Source organism: Prunus avium, chromosome 5 (genome assembly GCF_965620075.1).
Source record: "Prunus avium chromosome 5, drPruAviu1.hap1.1, whole genome shotgun sequence".
NCBI lineage: Eukaryota > Viridiplantae > Streptophyta > Magnoliopsida > Rosales > Rosaceae > Prunus > Prunus avium.
Window position 1 is genome coordinate 18,136,855 of NC_142288.1, and position 21,540 is coordinate 18,158,394.

Here is a 21,540-nt window from a genome sequence, read left to right on the forward strand (position 1 = left end):
AGAAAACTGACGGCATGAGTGAAAGAGGTTTGAGGAAAAGAAGATTGATCTTTTAAAACAAAACCAAATTTGATGTGTTTGACACTAGCTAAAATCGATTTCTCTTAATTGGTCTTCCCTCACTATTCTAGTTTTTTTGCACGACTACAATGGAGATGGAGAAGCAGACCTAAACTTTTTATATGTGATGTACTATTATATACAAAGTAAATTTTAAATTTTCAACTCAACTTGGGTTGTAATTTAGATAGATTAATAACACTTCGTTACATTTCTTTAGTTTATAGATCTTTAATAACATTAATCACCGAAGACTCTATAAGTAGTTAAGAGCAGTTACTACGGCATCCGAGATTGGGTTCGAATTCCCCATATCACTTCTTAATATCACTTGTATTAAAAAATAAAAATAAAAAAACAACCGGGAACTCGAAACAGTTGCACAGCCTAATACAACAGCACCAAAGCAATCCTCCCCAACCCTCAAAAACCCTTTGAAAAACTTGGTCTCTCTCCACTCTGCAACTCTTCCAACTCTCCTCCTCCAAATGGTCCAATTCCACGAGCACATAATCACAGAACTCCTCGACGACCCACAAAACGGCAGCGGTTTGGTCATAGTCTCCGCAGGCCTCTGCCTCCCCAAACTCATCTCCACCCTCCTCCTCCTCCACACACCTTCTCAGGGCACCCTCCTCATCCTCTCTCCGCACCAACCTTCCTTCAAATCTCAACTCCTCCACCATTTCCACCCAAACCCAATTCCCGAAATCTCGGCAGACCTCCCGTCCCACCATCGCCACTCTCTCTACACCTCCTCCAATGTCTTCTTCATCACCCCTCGCATCCTCATCGTTGACCTCCTCGCCAAAAAACTACCCACCTCCCAAATCGCCGGCCTCATCATCCCCACCGTCCATTCCCTCACTGAAACCTCCACTGAGGCTTTTATTGTTAGGATCTTCCGTTCTCTCAACAAAACCGCCTTTGTTCGCGCGTTTTCTGACAAGCCCCACTCCATGGTTTCTGGGTTTGCCAAGGCTGAGAGGATTATGAAGTGCTTGTACATCAGGAAGATGCACCTTTGGCCGAGGTTTCACGTTGATGTGTCGCAGGAGTTGGAGAGGGAGGCTCCGGAGGTTGTGGATATAAGGGTGCCAATGACCAAACACATGGTGGGCATTCAGAAGGCCATCATTGAGGTCATGGATGCTTGTTTGAAGGAGATGAGGAAGACCAATAAGGTTGATGTGGAAGACTTGACTGTGGAGAATGGGTTGTTTAAGTCGTTTGATGAGATTGTGAGGAGGCAATTGGATCCCATTTGGCATACCTTGGGGAAGAAGACTAAGCAGCTTGTGTCTGACTTGAAGACCCTCAGGAAGCTCTTGGATTACCTTGTTCGGTACTTGAAAATCTTGCCTTTTACTCTTTCTGGGTTTGTTTTGCATTTGGTTTGCGTTTTAGATTGGTAAGAGAGAGATATGATTCAATTAGTATCTGGGATTTGTTGCACTTGTTTGTGAATTAAGGATTTTGTTTTGGTTTTTTTGAGAAATAACTGTTGGGTTAGCAGTGGTGATTGATTTTGAAATGTCGTTATTTTGGTAGATATGATGCAGTAACTTATTTGAAGTACTTGGATACACTGCGAGTGTCCGAGAGTTTTCGATCGGTTTGGATATTTGCAGAGTCGAGCTATAAGATATTTGAGTATGCGAAGAAAAGGGTGTATCGATTTGTGACGTCAGATGGTGTGATGTTAAGTGATAAGGTTAAGAGTTCGAAAGGCAAGAAAAGAAAACTGAAGGGGGATGATGATAAGGAGCAAGGTGAGGAATAATAATTGTCTCCGTGGTACTTCTTTTATTATTTTGTATTTTTGAACCTTTTTGTATTTGCATATGTAGCAGTTGGTGGCACTTCATCGACCAGTACAAGTAGTGGGGTAGTTTTAGATGAAGTTTTAGAGGAGGCACCGAAGTGGAAGGTCTTAAGTGTGAGTGAGTGAGTTCCCATTTTTATGTGGTCAAAATGTTATTCATCTTTTATGAATGCACAGCCTGTTGGATCAATATACCATTAAACCGTATAACGAAGTAAATATTAGTTGTGATCCAATTCTACGGCTTTTCTTCTGTCAGTTATATCATTTGCTTCTAGTGTTTCAGTTTGAATGACTATAGGGATGATAATGAAGTTGATAACTCAAGCGATAAATTTGTCAACATTTCAATGTTTTATTTTAATTCCAGGAGGTTCTTGAAGAGATAGAAGAGGAAAGACAACAGGCTTTTCCAAGAGGAGAACATCTGGTTGAAGAAGATGATGATGGTAGTGGCATTGTTCTAGTGGCATGCAAAGATGAACGCTCATGCTTGCAGCTTGAAGATTTCATTACCAATGGCCCACATAAGGTTTTCTTAATTTCTTTTTTCTAAGTTTGTTTCCTTTGGCTTGCATTGTCTATTAACTGTCAAATAAATGAAAACTGGAAAGGGTATGCAACCTTAGTCTTGATTTGATTGTTCAGTCAAGTATGAAATTCAAATTTGTATATTAAGGGTTTTTTTTTTCCTTAAGGAAATTGCGTTTGTGAATAGGTTTGTAGGCATTGTTTGTTCAATGAGATAAATAATCATATAGTTTCATACATTTTCGAACTCTTTAAGCAATCTAAGAGTGGCTGGGCATTAATTTCTATTTTTTTCTATAAATTTTTAAAATAAATTAGCTTTCAAGGATCAATGGTGAATAAACTTGTATAAAAGCTGATCAACCAATTAATGGGGTGTATTCTTGTGTAGGTCATGCGGGATGAATGGGAAAACTACTTGCTGGGCAAAGGAGAGCTGCGTGACTTGCATACACGGTTTAAAAAGAAACCAAAGAAGCCCAAAGGTTTTGGGATTCTAGATGGAGTTGTTCATGCACCAACCCCACAGAATGCAGAAGCTAGTAGCATAAACAAGCAGGAAAATGATGCACTATTGGCTGCAGCTGCTGAAATTAGAAAGCGGGCTAAAAAAGATGATGCTGTTGGAGATGATCCTCAGCTTCCTGTTAGTGGGAGAGGACGTGGAAAGGGAAACGTAGTTCCTATAAAACCCCCACAGAATGCTGAAGCTAGCAGCGGAAACAAGCAGGAACATGATGTGCTTTTGGCTTCAGCGTCAGAAATTAGAAAGCAAGCTAAAAAAGATGAGGCTGTTGGAGATGATCCTCCTCTTCGTGGCACAGGGCGTGGAAAGGGTAGGGGAAAAGTAAGGAATAAAAAAGGCCCAGCCAATGTTAAGAGTTTGGGAAATAATGACGATAATAATGATAAAAAAGAAGCAATATTGGATAGGCTTGTTATATCTGATTCAGAAAATGAAGGGCAAGCAGATCAACTCAATCAGGTGGTGACAGCTGATTCTAGTGAAGCAACATGCCAGGGTGACACTGTAGATCAAGGGGTATTGAGGAAGCATACTGGAGAAGCTGATTCTACTGTATCCAGAAATGCTAAGCCACTACCTCCAGTGCACTTTTATGCTCTAGAAAGTGGTCAACCCATACTTGACATTCTGAGACCCTCTATAATTATTGTTTACCATCCAGATATGAGTTTTGTCAGGGAAATTGAAGTCCATAAAGCCGAGAACCCCTCAAAGAAGCTGAAAGTTTATTTTCTTTTCTATGAAGAATCTTCTGAGGTGCAAAAGTTTGAGGCAAGCATAAGAAGGGAGAATGCAGCATTTGAATCTTTGATCAGGCAGAAGTCACTGATGATGATACCAGTTGATCAGGTTTGGTTATTTTCCAATTTATAATCTTCTCTGGGACTGTTTGCTATCAATGTTTTACAGTCTATTTCTGGTATCATTACTGTAGTTTTATATCAAATTTGCGAGTGGATAATGTGAATTTGCTTCAATAAACCAAATATAGCTTCTAAAAACTGTTTAGGATTGCCTTCTTGTTGCTTCTTAGTGCTGGACTTTTAGCCTTCTACATGGACTATATGAACTTTTGCTGCATTACTATTTCTCCAAACTACTCTTGAGTGTACAGGTGGAAGAATAGTTTCTTCTGTTCACTGTGCGTAGCTCTATTTATGTCTTTTATTGTAAAATCATTTGAAACATATACTACTGGCACTGGGTTAAGTATGTGTTGCTTAAAGACTAATTTCTCAGTGAACAAGGCCTGCTGGTGGAACCATTATTCAGTACATATTTCTTGGATAATATTACATTCGATATATTGGTTTTGTCATGTTTTTAATCATTTGCGTATCTAGACCCTTCATGGTGTAGTGCTTATGTTCCTTTATTTGAGTGGGTTTTGCCTGGATTTTACATTAGGATGGGAACTGCCTGGGATTGAATTCTTCCCTAGAACCTCAAACTATGTCATCCCAAAACTCTGTAACCAGAAAGGCTGGGGGAAGAAAGGAGGTTGAGAAGGAAATGCAGGTGCATTTCTTTACCCTATGTTATCGTTTTATATCTCCTTTACTAGCAGAACCAGTTTGTTTAAGAATTCTCAACCTTTCAGGTCATAGTGGACATGAGGGAGTTCATGAGCAGCCTCCCAAATGTTCTCCACCAGAAAGGCATGCACATAATACCCGTGACGTTGGAAGTTGGGGATTATATCCTTTCTCCACTAATATGCGTGGAGAGAAAGAGTATCCAAGATCTTTTTATGAGTTTCACATCTGGTCGTCTTTATCACCAAGTGGAAACAATGGTTCGCTACTATAGAATACCTGTTCTCCTGATTGAATTTTCACAGGATAAAAGCTTCTCATTTCAGGTAATATGAATCATATCTGTAGAGATGGATCAATTGCTAGGCCTAATGCTAAGCTGGTATATTTTGTTGGATGTTTGGTTGCAGTCTGCAAGTGATATTGGTGATGATGTCACACCAAATAGTATTATATCTAAGCTGTCGTTGCTTGCTCTACACTTCCCCCGGCTGCGAATCATCTGGTCTCGCAGTTTGCATGCTACTGCTGAAATATTTACTACTCTTAAGGCAAATCAGGATGAACCTGATGAAACCAAAGCAATGAGAGTTGGTGTACCCTCCGAAGATGGAGTTGTGGAAGATGATGTGAGGTAAGATGCATGATTTTCAACTGGTTTTTGCATGTTGCAGTCTTAGCTTCTTAAGCTTGTATTCCGATCTTTCATTCTTCTTGGGGGCATAGGGAGACTTCACTCTTTTTAGTAGAGCATGTAGTCTACACAAGGCCTCCTTGTGCACTTTTTCTTAAATAAATAATCAATGCTGCATATTTATAGTGGAATTTAGTCACTAGTGGAACCACATCAGTCAGTTCCACTTAAATACTTGTATGTGCTTCTGCATGCAAAACCCTACTCCCTCTCTTATGGACCTCAGTCACTGACCTGACCATGGAGTTGGGTTTATTTGGTTCCTTCATACTCCTGATGTAACTCTGATGGCATAGTGTACTAAATGTTCAGGGCTGAAAATTACAATACGTCTGCCGTGGAGTTCTTGAGACGACTTCCGGGGGTGACAGATTCGACTTACAGGGCCTTAATGGACGGATGTAAGAGCTTGGCAGAACTCGCTCTTATGCCCGTGGAGAGGCTAGCCGAATTGATGGGTGGTCAGAAAGCTGCTCGCACTCTCAGAGACTTCCTCGATGCCAAGTATCCAACCCTGCTATGAAGATTAGCAGTAGCATAATTGTACCTATATAATTTATTCATTGGTGGTATTGTTGCAATGATTGATTACTTTCCTCCCGGATGATCTTGTCATTTGAAAATTGTTGTTGTGTTGAAGGGCTTCTTTTGGCCATTTCATTTTTCTTTTAGTCCAAGTCATTGTAATTTGGCAATTCATTGTTTGATTAGTCATACGTATAGGATATTTAGACAATTAATTCAAAAATTAATTGTCATTACTGTAAATATTTGATTTATCTAAATTGATACCTTTTCTTGCATCATCGCCATTTTTAGAATTTCGAGTGTGGACTTGGTGGAAGATTCTAACTGAAAGTACCAGGATTTCACATTTTCACTATAAACTATTGAAGCACAAATTCAATTAGACACAACATCTATCTAAGCTTTGAAGTTTGAGCGGCTACCCAAATATAATTGGCAACAATTTCAGATTTTAATTGATACAGACTCAAGAATTTCTCGTGTTCTTGTTTGGATTGAATACAAAATCATGATTGAATACACAAACTTTTAAATACCTTTTGAATTCATTAAAATCTCAATTGATTACACTCCTAATATTGACCTTTACTATTATATCCGTTGTCAATAGTTTCGTTCATTTAGAATATGAGTTGGTAAGAAAATGTATTTGCTCGTATTTTGAATGCATCATCGATTTTTTTTTTTTGACAAAAGAAAATTGAACTCTCTTTATCCCCGTATATAAGATGATGTGGTGGTGAGTAATTTCTATAGAGTCCATAGGATGAAAAAACATTTGATACCCCTTTATATAATAAATAGACAGACAAACAACAGAAAATCTTCTAATAAGATCCACCGTCCCACTCACAGTCTCTGACAGAAAACTGAACTCCAGAAAGAACATTCTGATATGTCTCTGACAACCACAGCCACAGGCTCTGCTAATCTCACCACCCCAAACCCCTTCCTCTCCCGTAACACTATCACCCCTCCACCCAAAAACCCATTCAAGCTCCTCAATCTCCCCAAAAAGCCCAACCCCGCCACCATCGTTGCCTCATCAATCTCCTCTTCCTCTTCTTCTTCTTCTTCCACACTTTCATCCGCCACTGGTCACCTTCTTGGGCCTCAAGAATGGGCCTTGGACTCGTGGAAATCCAAGCAGGCCCATCAGCTGCCCGTTTACCCGGACCCGGATGAGCTCCGAACCGTTTTGACCACCTTGGAGACGTTCCCGCCAATCGTGTTCGCCGGAGAGGCGCGGCGGCTGGAGACATGGCTGGGCAAGGCCGCAATGGGAGAGGCCTTTTTGCTGCAGGGTGGAGACTGCGCTGAGAGCTTCAAGGAGTTCAATGCCAATAACATCAGAGACACCTTCAGGGTCTTCTTGCAGATGGCCATCACTCTCATTTACGGTGCCCAAATGCCCGTCATCAAGGTCCCTTTTTCTTCTTCCTCTGGAATTATCATTTGGGCTTTTGGTGAATTTGTTGGGTTTTTGTTTTGATTATCTGGGTTTTCATTCTTGTCCTTTTAGGATTATTTTATGCTTGCAAGGGATTGGCTCTGCACTTTTGAGTCTTTTTGTTTATTAATTACATACACATTCTGCTTAATTATCAGTTTAGTGATTTTGTTTTGTGTTGGTTTGTTTTTTTTTTATGTTTTTTTTTTGTGGGGTTGGGGGATTAGCGCCCACTATATTGACAAAAGTATGCCCCACTCACTGTATTGACAAAGGTATTCAATGATTTTGTGCATTTAAAAGAAAGGAAAATAAGTTGTAGTTTTGATATAATTGGGCTTTCATGATATTAGCTATTGAGATGCTGACTGCAACCATCTCCTCAATGCCTATCATGGCTGCTGAAAATATACTGGAAAGAAGTGAAATGTTTGAATCTTATATTGGATTTGGGTGGATTAATGTGCTGCAGTACTGGCTGCTGCATACACTCAACAACAATGACAATTGAGTTCATGGTTGCCTTACTAGATTCTTTAGATCATGATTTGTTAGGTTTCACTACAACATACCTTATGGGTTTTTAGTCTTGTTATCCTAAACATTTAAATAGATCTTCCATAGAGAGTGTAGTGTAAAGGGTGATATGGTGGAAATTCGTTTAATCTTTTGCAACAACGTAATGTTGTTGATGATTTTGATTGCAGCTATCCTTGTCATAAGAAATTGGTACTGTAATTGCCAGGAAGTCACTCCCACTTATTAACTAAGTATACCTGTCAGTAAACAAGGCCCACTGATTCGGCATATGCAGCTTCACTACAAACAGTCTAATCTGATATTTTCTTTATATGACAGGTTGGAAGAATGGCAGGCCAGTTTGCAAAGCCTAGGTCTGAAACATTTGAGGTTAAAGATGGTGTGAAACTCCCAAGTTATCGGGGAGACAATATCAATGGTGACGCGTTTGATGAGAAATCCAGAACACCAGACCCACAAAGGTTACTCAGAGCATACCTCCAATCTGTTGGCACTCTGAATCTCCTTAGAGCATTTGCCACTGGTGGGTATGCTGCCATGCAGAGAGTTGCAGATTGGAAGCTTGACTTCGTAGAGCATAGTGAGCAAGGAAACAGGTATAAATCACATCTTGACTTTCATGTGATACTTCCAATCGTGTCTTTTAGTTTTCTTCCATTTAGCCTCCACTTCTGAGAATCTTTTGTCTCTGAACGAGCCAGAAAGTTACATACCAGTCAAGCAAGCAATTGCCATTTTCTTAGGGAGTTAGCACCTCCATTTTAGTGGTCTCAGATGTTATAAAGCATGCCAGAGGTTGCCAAGATTTGGGTTTTGTCATCTAACCAAAGCTTCTCTGGCGTACTTTTGCAAAATTAAATATTTCATCGGCTAAAAATCAAGATGGTGGAGGTAGACACCTAGAAGTTTCTGCTACATTTTCTTATGTGTCCCAGGTTTCCTATTATCATCCCCTAGTATTGAATTCTAGATGTGAAATAGTACTTCACTATACACATTGACGAAGGTTTGTTTCTTGTTGCTTGCAATGATTTTCCCTGGCCGAGGATAGGTACAAGGAACTTGCACAGAGAGTAGATGAAGCTATTGGATTCCTTAATGCTGCAGGGGCTACTGCTGACAATCCGATAATGAATACAGTTGAGTTTTGGGTATCTCATGAATGCCTTCATTTACAGTACGAGCAGGCCTTGACTAGAGAGGATTCAACAACAGGCCACTATTACGACTGTTCTGCACACATGCTTTGGGTAGGTGAGAGGACTCGACAATTGGATGGAGCACATGTTGAATTCCTTCGGGGTGTATCCAATCCTCTTGGCATTAAGGTAAATTAGCTGATACTTTAGAATTCAAGGAAACAATAAAAGATGGGGATTGTTTTATCAAAATGTTATTTTCGTGATGTTTGTCTTGTTGGTTTTGTGTATCACAGTTTAGCAATAAAAATCTTTCTGCATTTTTGTAGTTAGTATGGTGTTGTAAGGGGGTAAAAAGGTTGCTAAATAGTTTGCCTTCATTAATTAGGCATTGATGTTTGAAATTGTGCAGGTGAGTGATAAGATGGATCCAAAGGAGCTTGTGGAATTGTGTGAAATTCTCAACCCTCATAACAAACCTGGTAGGCTGACAATAATTACCAGGATGGGAGCAGATAATATGCGGATAAAGCTCCCGCATTTGATCAGAGCTGTGCGTCAAGCTGGGCTTATTGTCACATGGGTCAGTGATCCCATGCACGGGAACACTATAAAGGCTCCATGTGGGCTGAAGACACGGCCATTTGATGCAATCAGGGTAAGTACTAAATCCGTGGAACTAAAACTCTGGTTATTCTATATATTTTAGCACAATGTGAGTTGTGAGTTGCTCATCTACTTTACTGATTACTTGGAGGTGATCTTCTTTGCCTCAGGCTGAATTGAGAGCTTTCTTTGATGTCCATGAACAAGAAGGGAGCTATCCCGGAGGAGTGCATCTGGAGATGACTGGGCAGAATGTGACAGAGTGCATTGGAGGGTCGAAGACTGTGACCGCCAATGACTTGACCTCTCGCTATCACACACATTGTGACCCCAGGCTGAATGCATCCCAGTCACTTGAGCTGGCCTTTTTAATAGCAGATAGGTTGAGGAAAGACAGGTTAAGATCTAAGAATGAGTTTCAGATCAATGGTAGTTCTGCTGCGTAAGCTTTTGCAGTTTTGTTTCCTTCGTCACTTCTTATAGATTTATTTATGTTCTTCTGGAATAATGAAATTTTGTATACATAAAAAGGCATGACCTTTGAGGAATTCCCCCTCCCCCTTTCTTCAGCTGCATTTTATCTTGTCAGTTTTACTAAGTTAAGACAAATGACAGACTAATTATCAGACCCCCCTCACCGGTCCAAATCCCAATTGTGCTTCATCTAATCATCATGACATTCCTACGACTCGAAATGATAAATGTGTTCATGGCATGGGAGAAGGGCACAATTACAGTGGCTTAATCCCATTTTAACATACCGAAAGATGGTTTCTTTCAGTAGACCAATGGTGCATATGGTGAAGAAAAAGTTCCATAATGAAATTAACAAAAGACCAGAAGGAAGAAAATACTGTAGATTTGCACATGAAGTTTAGTTAGAATTTTTGAAGAAAAGATTTATACAAAAATAAGACAAATCATGGAATTTATATCAGATTGATAAATGATGCATGAAACACTCAACATCAATGCGGATTTTGGAATAGAATTTATGCGAATCTAATATATAGCAAAAGATGCAGGAAGCCATCAACATGGGATCCGTGGCGCAATGGTAGCGCGTCTGACTCCAGATCAGAAGGTTGCGTGTTCGATTCACGTCGGGTTCAAAATTTTTTGTTACATTTTTCACATTTTTGCTTTCTGAGGCCCAATCCCAGATCAGGTCAGACCTAAAAAATAAAAAACCCCCAAATCAGAAAGTGCTTTTTCTTATTTTCCCCTTTCTTGAGCTAAAAGCCCAAAGCCAATTTGAAGCCAGAGCAGAAGCAACCACCGCCTGTCCCCCCACAAACACAAAAAGCACTTTTTTCCGTAGCGTGGGCTCAGCTGACTGTCAGTAGGGGCGTGGTGGTACAAATTGGCCTATAGGGGCGGAGAGTATAGTTCTCTCTCGTAGCCTTACAGACTCTGCGCACCGCTTCACCTGCGCACGTTAGCATTACCCACTCCACTGCCCCCACCTCTCTCTCTCTCCCTCATTAAATCAACAATGCCATTCCCAACCACCACAACCTTCCTTCCTTTCCTAACCTACGCTCCCCTCCTCCTTATCCTACACCCCAACCCAAACCCAAACCCGCCATGGCCGCGCTCCCCCAACCTAAGCCCCGCAAGTTCCCGCCACCCTGCTGGACCAACGACGAAGCGCAAGCCCTGATCTCCATCTACAAGGACACTTGGTCCGCTCTCGGCCGATCCAATCTCAGAGCCTCCGACTGGGAAACGGTGGCCGCCGCCCTGGCTAGCCGGTGCCCGCTAGTATCGCCGCCCAAGACCGCCATACAGTGCCGCCACAAGATGGAGAAGCTCCGGAAGCGCTACCGGAATGAGAAACAACGCGGTTCAACGCACCCGGGTCGGTTTCTCTCTACCTGGGATCTTTTTCGGCACATGTTTGACTTGGAATGTGAGGCTCCTGCGCTTTTTGGGTCCGACCCGGATCGGGAAACCCGGGTAGGTGTTCAATTTGGACGTGGGTTTCGGGTGAGAAAGGATGAAAATGATAGGTATTTGGCTGAATCTGATCAGAACTTGAGCGACCCAGATGAGGAAACCCGGAAAGGTGCTGGCTTTGGAGGTGGGTTTCGGGTCAACGTCGGTGTTCGTGGTAGAGGAGGGGAGAATTCTAGCTTTTCAGCTGGTTTTGATCGATATATGAGTGGTAGAAATGACGGGGCTCGTGGGTTTCCTGTAAAATCTTCGGGTGATAGGAATTTGGGCCCTTCAGAATTTAGGAGCAAGAGTTATGGCAAAACTTGTAATGAGAAGTTTAGCCCCAAGCTGAACTTGAAGCGTGATTGCAGCTATGGAGCTGGTACAAGAAGTGGGTTTTATAAGAAGTTCAGAGGGGGTTTGGATTCTGATGGCGTTGGGAAAGAGGTGGAAGATCCGATTGGACAGATGGCTTCATCGGTTGAGTTTATGGGAGAAGTGTTTTTGAAGATGGAGAAGAAGAAGATGGAGACGGCAAGGGATATTGTAAAGATGAGGATGGAGATGGAAATGAGGCAGAATGAGCTTATAATGGAGTCACAGAAGCAGGTTTTGGCTGCCTGTGTGGATGCATTGTTGGAAAGCAAGAAGAAGAAGAAGAAGATGAAGGTGGTGTCATCTGATTCCTAGATATGGGGCTGAGGCAACCTGCTATTTTGCTCTTCATTCTGTAAGTTCTCTTTTGATTTGAATGCTAAATCAGCCTCATGTTCCACTTCTTTTTCTTTTTATTTTTTAAATTTGATGAATGATTTTTTCATGTTTTGTGTTGTGTAGGTAAATGAGAAGGATTGTATAATAGGATGGATGATGTGCCTTGACAACAAGTAAGATTTGTAGGCTCATGTTCTTACTTGTTATAGGTTGGTGAATTTGGCTAATTTCTTTTGTGACTGATTCACAGATTCAAGGTTTGGAAGATGTTAGTTGGTAGACTTGTGGGATTATGACTTTAATCTTCTAACAGTGAAATGCATTTGTGTTTCAATTCTATATTGTTAGATGCCCTCTTCTTTATAAGTTATGGTTTTGGCAATGAGGCAAAATGAGCTCATAATCAATCATTTCCATATATAAAAGAGAAATAATGGTAATTATCTCATCAATCAATGCATAATTGTTGGGGGCTAGGCAACATCATAAATGTGTCTTGCCCCAACCCAAGCATACCAAAATGTGCCTTGTTCCAACCACATTGCATTGTACATAATTATTGGGGCCTAGGAGCTTTGATGTTGCCCCAAGCATAGTTGACACACATAGCTGCAGTAAGCAATGTACAGGTGCCAATGCAATTTTGGTAACATTGATTGATCATCTGCACTTGCATATGAAGTCGATATTAAAAGTACCATAATCCACAAACAGGTTGCTTGCACACTCTTCATCTCCATTTTCGAAAATTTTGTAGTTTTTTAATACGATCTCGACTTATGAACGCTTCTATAGAAATTGTTGTACTTCAAAATATCTCGGCAAATCCAAGGATTCGAACATACTTTTTATAGGTCTCATTGTATAGTTAGATATTTACAGCTTTTATTACCAACCTACAGAATCTCATTCTGAAATTATGATTTCTTGTGTTGTATTATGGTTTTCTGGACAGCTTTCCAGAATAACACAAGAATTGTATTGAAAATTTTTAAATCTTGAAGGTGCTGAACTCATTTCTGGAAACCTACATAGTTCTGTAAGAACTGAAATCATAAAACTTAAAACCAGAAATTAATAAGAGAGAGAACCAGCCACCCATTAAAAGGAAGGAGGCTTTTCTGGGGATGGAAAGGGGCAGACGGTGAGAGTGAGAGGAGTGGATGGGGTTAAGCATTCATTATTTTTTGGGTATAATTATAATTGAACTTTCAGTTTGTGTTTTAAATATTAAAGTTATTTTTTTTTTCTTAAATTGAGGGCTTGTGCAGTATTTACCGTTAGATGAGATTTAACGGCAAGTGATTACGATGTTCCCTTGACCCTGGTGTCCAGGTGAACGGGACTGTTAAAACAAACCCTGGTGTCCAGGTGAATGGGACTGTTAAAACAAATTCCAGTTGAAGGTAATTTTAAAATTAATTACAGATTGTGTTTACAAGTGAAGCCTGAGTAGTTGCATTCGCCTAACCAAATGATAAGTTAGTGAAAGAAAAACATACAAAGTTCTTCCATTTCAGCACCCTTCTGTGGACAAAGTAAATTCTTCTCAAGTGTACTTAAAAAACAATGAAAAAAAAAACAAATATATATATAAAGAACTGGGCTAAAGTCAATTCTCACACGTAGGCAAAAAGGCCTAACCATTTTGATATTTAGAGATACTGAATTTGGATTGGGCTTGGCTCCCTAAATCCAAATCTTAAATATCCAGAATGGACTTTGGGCCAAGTCTGAACCAGTGAATCTCAAAAAAGATTTAGCCCTTTTTTTTTTCTTTTTTTTTCTGTCAAAGTTTGGAAGGGAGAAGAGGATGTGCAGTTGGACTTCGAATTTGAGACCGCTGATATGCAGACAAACACTCTTGAGCTTTCTCAAGAAAGGTTCATAATCTTTCTTAATATGAGAGAATCATGATCTCTCTAATTATGTGGTGAGGATTGTCAAGAGTAGCTCTACCATCCATGTAAGACAAACAAAGCATAGTTTAGTTGTGTTTTCATTATTGACAAGGAGATTTTAGTAAAATGAAGAGTTGAGTTTGCTAGAGGAATTTCCCTCTTTCTTTATATTGGATCCTGAGGTTCTTTAGTGTCTCCATCATTACTTGCTGAATGACCCCAATCATCTTGTCCACTCCCATTAAGAGTTTCATGATGATGGTAAGTAATTCTATCTTTGACGAACATGTACCACAGAAACTAGCAAACCCCCTATCAGTTCCCATTACACATATCGTATCGTTTATTATATTACAGGTACCGTATCATTTCTCGATTCAGATAACACTGGTCTTTTGCTGTGGCATTTCTATGCACAGTTAACTTTGTCATTCTATTTGATTGGAATTCCTTTTTGCTTGATTGGAATTCCCTGAACCCAAGTTAAGTACCACAAAAACTGCATGAGAACAAAAAAAACCAGATAAAAAAGAAGTAAAAGACAATAAACATAATTAGTCAAAGCACTTGAATGTTGTCTAGCTTTGTTTGTTGCACAGCTGAGCTTGGATCCACTTCATCTTCACCAGTCCCCATCTCCTCTGCCTGATAAGTTGAGTGAACACCATACAACAGATAGAACAATGTTATCAAACATGCCCATATCGCAAACCGTTGGAATGAGAACTTCGTCATTGTTGTCATGAGAAACACATTAAGAAAGATAGACAGTGCAGCAGGCCATGGCATGAAGGGCATCGACCACCCGGTGGAATGGCGAAGGCAAGGAACTGTGTAGTTGAAGAAGGCAATGATGGTGATCGTAGACACTCCGAAAAGTGGTAGCCCCCAGCGTTGTTGCTTAAACTTCCATGACATGGCAAAGCCAATGGCACTAGATGAGAGGAGGAAGAGGAACAAGAGAGTTTGAAATGGGGGGTTGTTGCTAATGGTCACATATCGCCGGTAAATGAGAGCATTGGCCACAAGGTAGAACACCAACAGCGTCCCGATGGAGATCATGTCTATAACTATTTCAAGGTCGGTGAAGAGTGCAATTGATGCTGTGCAAAGTCCTGCATCATAGGAAGACAAAAGGATTTATCAGGTTGTCTCTGGTTTTATACTGTTTTTTCTTCAACTGTTTCTGTGTTTGTATGATTTGATGAGAACTTAATTAGTGATGTTCATATATGATGTAATTGAGGGAAAAGAAAAAGAAAAAAGAAAAAAGAAAAAGTGGGAATTTATTGGCAAAATGAATGCATGTTTCACACCAATAAAAGCATAATATATTAAAAGTATATGAGTAAAGAGGGGTTATAAATTATTCTCTATGTTCTTCCCTCCATTTTGTGTAGCTTTGGAAGTGGAAACATACGTCAACCAAGGAAGTTTCAATGTTTTAGTTCTGTTTCCATAGCAATGTTTGGTTGTCTAACAAGTCATATAATGGGAGATCAAGTTTTCCTATAAATTTAATTAATATGGATCCTTCAAAAAGATTAAAGGTGATGCATATAAAGAGTCGAATTCTTGTTGTAAGTGTTGAATAAGTGCTTGATATATAACTTGGCAGGTCGTCTACCCACCCTCGGTGAAATTTTTATATGCGTCGGTTATATATAAACTTAAACTTCCACATAAGGATGTGTGATGAAAGTGACATTTTCTTATTGAAGGTAAAGCTTTGGCTTTGATTAAAATAAAAAAAAAAAAAAAACCATATACATTTACATATTCATATACGTACACTTATGAATGTTTTTGTAACAACTAATTTACCATCTACGTACACTTATGAGTGTTATTTCTATCTTGGGATGCACATGGAATAATGATTCATGGATAAGCAAAGCAATTATAAAATCATATATGCAAAGATTTACTTAATTACCCAAGAAGAGGGTGGCATTCAAGGGTGTGCCTGTTGAAGGATGCACCTTGGCTAACCATGAAGGCACCAGCCTGGCCCTTCCAATAACACAAAGGTACCTAGCTTGGCCTAACATGGCAACCAAGAGTGAAGCCACAATCCCCAAGCTTGCACCTGCCCCAACCAGATTACTTGCCCATTCCCAACCAATCTGTCTGAAAGCCATTGAAAATGCCACATTCTTTGATATCTATGAACCATTTGAAGAATTCCAAATCATTAGGAAGCTGCAGTATTTGCTCAGAACAAAACACTTTAGTTAATTGTGTCTTTCTACCATGTTTCATTCATATCATTTTTGTGTATGTAGGCTAAAACATGCCGGTGTCTATATCGGAAATTTTCTCGTTATATGGTAGAAAGTGTTCCTGCTAGTTCATTTGATGAAGTAACAAGTTCTTAATTACTTTACCTCGTTGTAAGGAACCATCAAACACAAGGACAAGGCCATAAGGCAGTAAAGCACGGAGGTGATGACAACGGAGCCAACTATTCCGATTGGCAAGTTCTTTGAAGGGTTTTGGATCTCTTCTGCCATGGTTGAAGCTGAGTCATAGCCAATATAGCTCAAGTAAACTTTAGCTGCCCCATCAAGAACACCTCTAACACCATAAGGAGCAAGTCCTTTAGGCTTCACCAAGTTGTTGGTACTCCCATTGCAGAAGCCAACAATTATAATAAATCCAAAGAAAACCACATGGAAGACTGTCATAATAAGATTCAACAGGGAGCTTTCCTTTGTGCTGCAATCCCAAAAGAAATTAATATATCACCCATCATTTTAAAAATCCACTGAAACAAAAGATACCATCACTTGATAACCCAATAACACTTTAGGAAATTATTATCAACAACAGTAATGGTGATGGTTGCAATGATAATGTATTATAAAAAAAAAAACTTGGCAACTGATATAAAGAAGATATATATAACACTAAATAATCCAAATGCCCACCAACTCATTCCTTAAAAAGGTCTAGCAAGTTGCAATTTGTAGGGCACCTAGATTGTGAAAATAGGAAAGCAATATAAGGTAGAACTAGAAGTAAGCAAACAAATAGGTAGGAACAGATCAAAACCTATGGCAAAGGCAGAGAGTGAGAAGAAGAATAAGAGCAACAGCTGGGAAGTCCAACATATTAAAGCCCTCCACCAAACCATCTACTTTTACTCTCCATGTCCTTGGATCATTTTCACCAAATGCAGAGGATAAATAATCAGTAAAATTTCTTGCAACCGCAGCGTTTGACAATACGTACTCCATGAGTATATTAGCCCCAGCAAAATAACCCACAAACTCACCTTCACATAAAAATGAAAGTAATTAAGAAAACAGAAAATGAAGAATTGATATATTTAGCTAGAACCCTTATGACCAAATAGGGTAACAACGGATCTAATGGTTCATACCAAAGGTCAATCTGAGATAACTAAAGGCACCACCAGCAACTGGGATTTGAACAGAAAATTCAGTGTAACACAAGGAAGAAAGAAGGGCTGATATTCCTGCAATGATGTAGGATATGAAGACAGAAGGGCCAGATGTCTGGAAGGCTACTTGGCCTGTTGTGACAAAGACTCCAACACCAAGCATTCCTCCAACACCAAGGGCCATCAAATCATACCACTTGAGTTTCCTTTTCATTTCTGCCCCAGACCTTTGCCTCACTTGGTTGAGCTCTTGGTCAGGGGTCCATGTGGCCAGCATTCTCTTCCTAAGCCTGTGGGGTGTTTGAGAAAGGGAATGGAGATATTTGGAGAAGCAAATGGTGGTGGTGTTGTTGGGTGCAGAAGTTTGGGTGGTGGTGGTGGTGGTGGTGGCCATGTTTGTGTAACAATTAAGGAAGTGTTTTGGCTTCCATGGGACAACTGGGTGTGAAGGTTTAAATATGCATTTGGGAGATGATATATTGCTTGATTCTTTCACTAAAGGTTGATATGTGAGAACCCAAATCAGTGTCCCCACCTTTATTGAAAGCATGCACCTAGTTTGCCCTTGGCCTTACTGAAAATGACAATAAAACCCTCCTCTCTCTCTCTCTCTCTCTCACACACACACACACACATACAGAAACACACATATAGTACATACTTAATGCACATATACAAACAGCTTTTGAGTGTCCCAAGAAGTACCTTCAAAGAGGTTCTTCTGTTATGGGAGAGAGCATGCAGAAAAAGGTGGAAAAAAGGCCCAGCCATTTTGAAATGAGCTTTGAAAGAGGAATCATAGTGTGAAGATTAGAAGGGACTTTGACCCAATCTTTTCCTCACCAGAAACTTTGAAAAGATGTGACAAGCATCCATTCACACTTTGTTAAAGCAGCTAAAGGTTTCCTCTCACAGTGTCAAGAATAATTGGACTTGATTCCTCAACAGAATATATAAATATGTTGTCATGCACAGTTGCTGCTGATACAGTTGTAATGTACAGCATCCAGAAGATATCCATCTATTTTGGAGCAATAGACATGTTAGTGCATTAGGATTGATCAATGTCTGTTTTTTATTTTTATTTCTCGGTCTTGATATGCTCTATCTTAGATGATCAACTCAAGTTAATGGAGCGCTGTGTTTATAGTCAATTTAAAATTCTGTTTAAGGTGCCAAACGAGTGGTGTTAGAGTACTCTTGTAAAACCTTGCCACAGAGAGAGAGAGAGAGAGAGAGAGCTTTTTCTAAACAGTTGTCTTAATATTAATTTTGTTAAGAGTATTATTCCATATCGGAAAAGTAAAGCCTTTACACTAAATTGATTTTCGATTGAATGCTCAAATTCTATGGAATTCAAACTTATTAGTCTACCATTTTGAAATAATAGAAGAAAACATATACTTTTCAAGAAAACATATAATACTCAAGTCTTTTTGAAATAATACAAGAGGAAATACTCATGAATACATAAGTCATTAGAAAACTTCACAAAAATAAATACAACATATAATGACATCGAGGTCATTTATATAAAACTTCACACATGCCCTACTATAAAGATGATTAAATTACCGACAATATCGGTGATGATAGTAATGAGATGCAAATATGTTACCTAAAAGCCCCCAAAGAATATAGCCATTATTAACAATCATTCGTGGATTTCTCATTGGCTTTCAAATTTTCGCTTGCTCTTACTTTAATTACCTTTTCTAGGCTATTAGTCCCATAGCTAGCTCTAAGGTTTACAATCCTGGGTTTAGTGCCACTAATTTTTCTAATTTTTAGCAGGTATATTCTACTTACTAGACGAATTTAATCTCTGTGCCCATCATCTCCCTTCAAGCACAAGCTTCTCATCTTAAGGTTGTGAGAGAATTTGGCTCCCTTCAACCTATAGGAGTTCGTCAAATTACTTTGCTAGCAGCTCAAAAGGCTTTATGTAGCTTTCAGCAATAGAAAGTGGATGCATGGGAATCTGTTTTAGCAGTTGACGGTTAAATAAATAAAACAAATTAGGGTTTAAGTGGTGCCCTAGCTATCATCACAATGTGAAGATTATCTCTTCTCTTGTTTGTTTGTTTTTTCTCTCTCTCTCATATTCTTTTGTTGTAAAAAAAGTCAAAAAGAATTCTCTTTTATGTGAATCAAATCAAACATATATAGGCATATAGGCATTGAGGATTAAGAAGATGAACAGAATTAGCATTATTATCCACTTCAAGTCATCATAGCTAATCTTTGTTCACCCCGATTTGAAAGGCATCGATAGCTCGAGAATATTTGTTTGGGATTAAGTGGTCCATTTTGCATATATACACACACGTCACAATGTGATACTACAGAAGATATTGCATTTGCAGGCAACTTTCTGTCAAAAGTCTAGATGGATTTGATGAAGAGGTTACATCACCTATAAGCTTAGGCATGTACCACTTGAGATATGTATATATATATATCAGGAATATATATAGTCATATCATATTGCTTGAATTAGTGGTTCTCTAATTGCTAAGTAGACTTTCAAAAAGAGAAATCATTATAACCATATAAATTTGATGTAATTTGTGAAGGTGTACATCCAAGTAAATTGCAAGGACCTTCCAACAGTTAGTCGATACAACTTGAGCTCGATCGTGTCAAGCTCGAATTTTTTTTTTTGCTCGTTCCAACTCGGCATACAAGAAACAAATCAAACCAAATCAAAGCTCGATAGAGTTTGAACAACCCAAGCTTAAGCACTATGATATTCGCCTTGGTCGGCTTGTTTAAACTCATACAAATAACTAAGCTCTTGTTAGCACTTAAATTTACTAAATCATCATTAATTCCTAATGTGGGGTTACTTATCCTTTGTATATGAAAATTTTCTAACAACCCACTCAGAGCATCATTGTTCGTACTCGCGGACAATTTAATGTTAGACAATGATTCCTTAAAATTATCAAATAATGAGTCAACAATGTATATCAAACATAGATTATGTGACATGCAAGAACTATATATCTTACTATATTAAACAACCGGTAAACCCCAAAATATTGCACTTTAGAAAAATGGATAGACAATGTATATCAATCTAACACTTAAATGATACAATGTGTTCGTGACAGTTACCTTGCCTCTTGTCTATGACATTGCCCCTTTGCCTGCCCCATGCACATCCTGTAGTCTTTAGAAAATTCAGAAATTAAATAGAGTTAAAGATTTGGTTTTAATATTCTAAAGCATTTGGAGTCATACATTGTATGAAGTATGAACTGAGATGAAAGAGAGATTAGGGTACAATTTGTGCCACTAAACATTTATTGGATTATAATAACACATCACAATGTAGTAGGCATAATCACATAACTATAATAAGAAAAGCATTAAAAGAATGGAATTTTTCTTATGCTTTTCAATGTGATTGGGTAGTGAAGTTGCACTCAGAAGGGTGGTAGGAAGCAGTGGGAGCCTTTTGCTTTTGATTATTTTCTCAAGTGGGTCATCTATTTTTCCATTGACCTCATTCCTCACCTCTCCTCCATAGTGAGTGTGGCCAATGTCCCTTCTTAGAGTTTTTTAATGCCAAAGGAACCTTCATATATATATATATAGGGTCCTCCTGTTATACTTGAAAAGTGCTTTGTTTTATACGTCAGAAGAGACAATATATAATAGTAATAAAAAGGAGGAGAAAAAGAATAGTATAAGGTCGCCTATGGAGGAACAAAATGCCTTTCTTTGAGGGAAGGAATCAACATGGATAATCCTTAATTAATAAGTTCCTTTTGTGTACTCTTACTAAGGTGTAAGCTTTCTAAGGTATTCGTACATTTGAGGATATAATATAATGTTGGGCTGATTTTATGTTGGCAGACTATGTCAATTGGGATCACTTGATCAGATTGTTTTGCCAGGATTTGTAATTCAGATTCGCAGTTTGACAATCTGACGAGAGAGCGCTACTCACGCTTCTTTATAATTTCTTTTGACATCGACCATTAACTATAGGCCTTGGATTACGAATTTAAATGCGCTTTATATCTTTATAGTTTTGGGGGTTAGTATTAAGCACCGACTAATGCCAAAATAAGTAGAAAATCCAATGGAGATAGATGGGGGAGGGAGAAAGAGTGCCCTGGCTACTACATAGGATATG

At 39.1% G+C, this 21,540-nt stretch overlaps 4 protein-coding genes and 1 non-coding gene across 7 annotated transcripts; 4 read left to right on the forward strand and 1 right to left on the reverse strand.

Moving 5' to 3' along the window:
- Positions 1 to 427: 427 nt before the first annotated feature.
- UVH1 (Restriction endonuclease, type II-like superfamily protein) lies at positions 428 to 5,974 on the forward strand. Of its 2 annotated transcripts, none has more exons than XM_021957873.2 (9): positions 428 to 1,405; positions 1,612 to 1,832; positions 1,914 to 1,999; positions 2,256 to 2,417; positions 2,808 to 3,791; positions 4,350 to 4,460; positions 4,543 to 4,803; positions 4,888 to 5,111; positions 5,484 to 5,974. In XM_021957873.2, exons 1-9 carry the CDS (start codon positions 549 to 551, stop codon positions 5,692 to 5,694), a joined length of 3,117 nt encoding a protein of 1,038 aa, XP_021813565.2. In that variant the 5' UTR covers positions 428 to 548; the 3' UTR covers positions 5,695 to 5,974. The 2 variants fall into 2 exon arrangements, with proteins under 2 accessions (XP_021813565.2, XP_021813564.2); XM_021957872.2 differs by having other exon boundaries at positions 430 to 1,405; positions 1,911 to 1,999.
- A 491-nt stretch (positions 5,975 to 6,465) lies between these two features.
- Positions 6,466 to 10,028, forward strand: LOC110756474 (phospho-2-dehydro-3-deoxyheptonate aldolase 2, chloroplastic-like). The gene is made up of 5 exons (XM_021957918.2): positions 6,466 to 7,122; positions 8,008 to 8,285; positions 8,741 to 9,017; positions 9,241 to 9,486; positions 9,605 to 10,028. Exons 1-5 carry the CDS (start codon positions 6,595 to 6,597, stop codon positions 9,878 to 9,880), a joined length of 1,605 nt encoding a protein of 534 aa, XP_021813610.2. The 5' UTR covers positions 6,466 to 6,594; the 3' UTR covers positions 9,881 to 10,028.
- A 446-nt stretch (positions 10,029 to 10,474) lies between these two features.
- TRNAW-CCA (transfer RNA tryptophan (anticodon CCA)) lies at positions 10,475 to 10,546 on the forward strand. Its single transcript has one exon. It is a non-coding gene; the product is annotated as a tRNA-Trp (tRNA).
- Positions 10,547 to 10,652: 106 nt separating this feature from the next.
- LOC110756471 (uncharacterized) lies at positions 10,653 to 12,425 on the forward strand. 2 transcript variants are annotated; one of them, XR_002526681.2, is made up of 3 exons: positions 10,653 to 12,102; positions 12,210 to 12,259; positions 12,337 to 12,425. XR_002526681.2 is itself a non-coding variant. In XM_021957915.2 (2 exons), exon 1 carries the CDS (start codon positions 11,022 to 11,024, stop codon positions 12,060 to 12,062), a length of 1,041 nt encoding a protein of 346 aa, XP_021813607.1. In that variant the 5' UTR covers positions 10,654 to 11,021; the 3' UTR covers positions 12,063 to 12,102; positions 12,210 to 12,425. The 2 variants fall into 2 exon arrangements, 1 of the variants encoding a protein (XP_021813607.1); XM_021957915.2 differs by having other exon boundaries at positions 10,654 to 12,102; positions 12,210 to 12,425.
- Positions 12,426 to 14,063: 1,638 nt separating this feature from the next.
- Positions 14,064 to 18,001, reverse strand: LOC110756454 (cationic amino acid transporter 6, chloroplastic-like). Its single transcript, XM_021957893.2, has 5 exons — positions 17,373 to 18,001; positions 17,042 to 17,264; positions 16,375 to 16,705; positions 15,924 to 16,152; positions 14,064 to 15,102 (listed from the first exon to the last, which is right to left on the reverse strand). Exons 1-5 carry the CDS (start codon positions 17,941 to 17,943, stop codon positions 14,546 to 14,548), a joined length of 1,911 nt encoding a protein of 636 aa, XP_021813585.2. The 5' UTR covers positions 17,944 to 18,001; the 3' UTR covers positions 14,064 to 14,545.
- Between the last annotated feature and the right edge of the window lie 3,539 nt (positions 18,002 to 21,540).

Coding starts and splice junctions, on each gene's coding strand:
- UVH1 (XM_021957872.2), top strand. CDS start 549: ATGGTCCAATTCCACGAGCACATAATCACAGAACTCCTCGACGACCCA. Junction 1,833..1,910: donor GGATGATGATAAGGAGCAAG/GTGAGGAATAAT, acceptor TTGCATATGTAG/CAGTTGGTGGCACTTCATCG. Junction 4,804..4,887: donor ATAAAAGCTTCTCATTTCAG/GTAATATGAATC, acceptor GTTTGGTTGCAG/TCTGCAAGTGATATTGGTGA.
- LOC110756474 (XM_021957918.2), top strand. CDS start 6,595: ATGTCTCTGACAACCACAGCCACAGGCTCTGCTAATCTCACCACCCCA. Junction 8,286..8,740: donor CATAGTGAGCAAGGAAACAG/GTATAAATCACA, acceptor GGCCGAGGATAG/GTACAAGGAACTTGCACAGA. Junction 9,487..9,604: donor GGCCATTTGATGCAATCAGG/GTAAGTACTAAA, acceptor TCTTTGCCTCAG/GCTGAATTGAGAGCTTTCTT.
- LOC110756471 (XM_021957915.2), top strand. CDS start 11,022: ATGGCCGCGCTCCCCCAACCTAAGCCCCGCAAGTTCCCGCCACCCTGC.
- LOC110756454 (XM_021957893.2), bottom strand. CDS start 17,943: ATGCTTTCAATAAAGGTGGGGACACTGATTTGGGTTCTCACATATCAA. Junction 17,265..17,372: donor TTATCTCAGATTGACCTTTG/GTATGAACCATT, acceptor TTTTATGTGAAG/GTGAGTTTGTGGGTTATTTT. Junction 16,153..16,374: donor TGATGGTTCCTTACAACGAG/GTAAAGTAATTA, acceptor AATGGTTCATAG/ATATCAAAGAATGTGGCATT.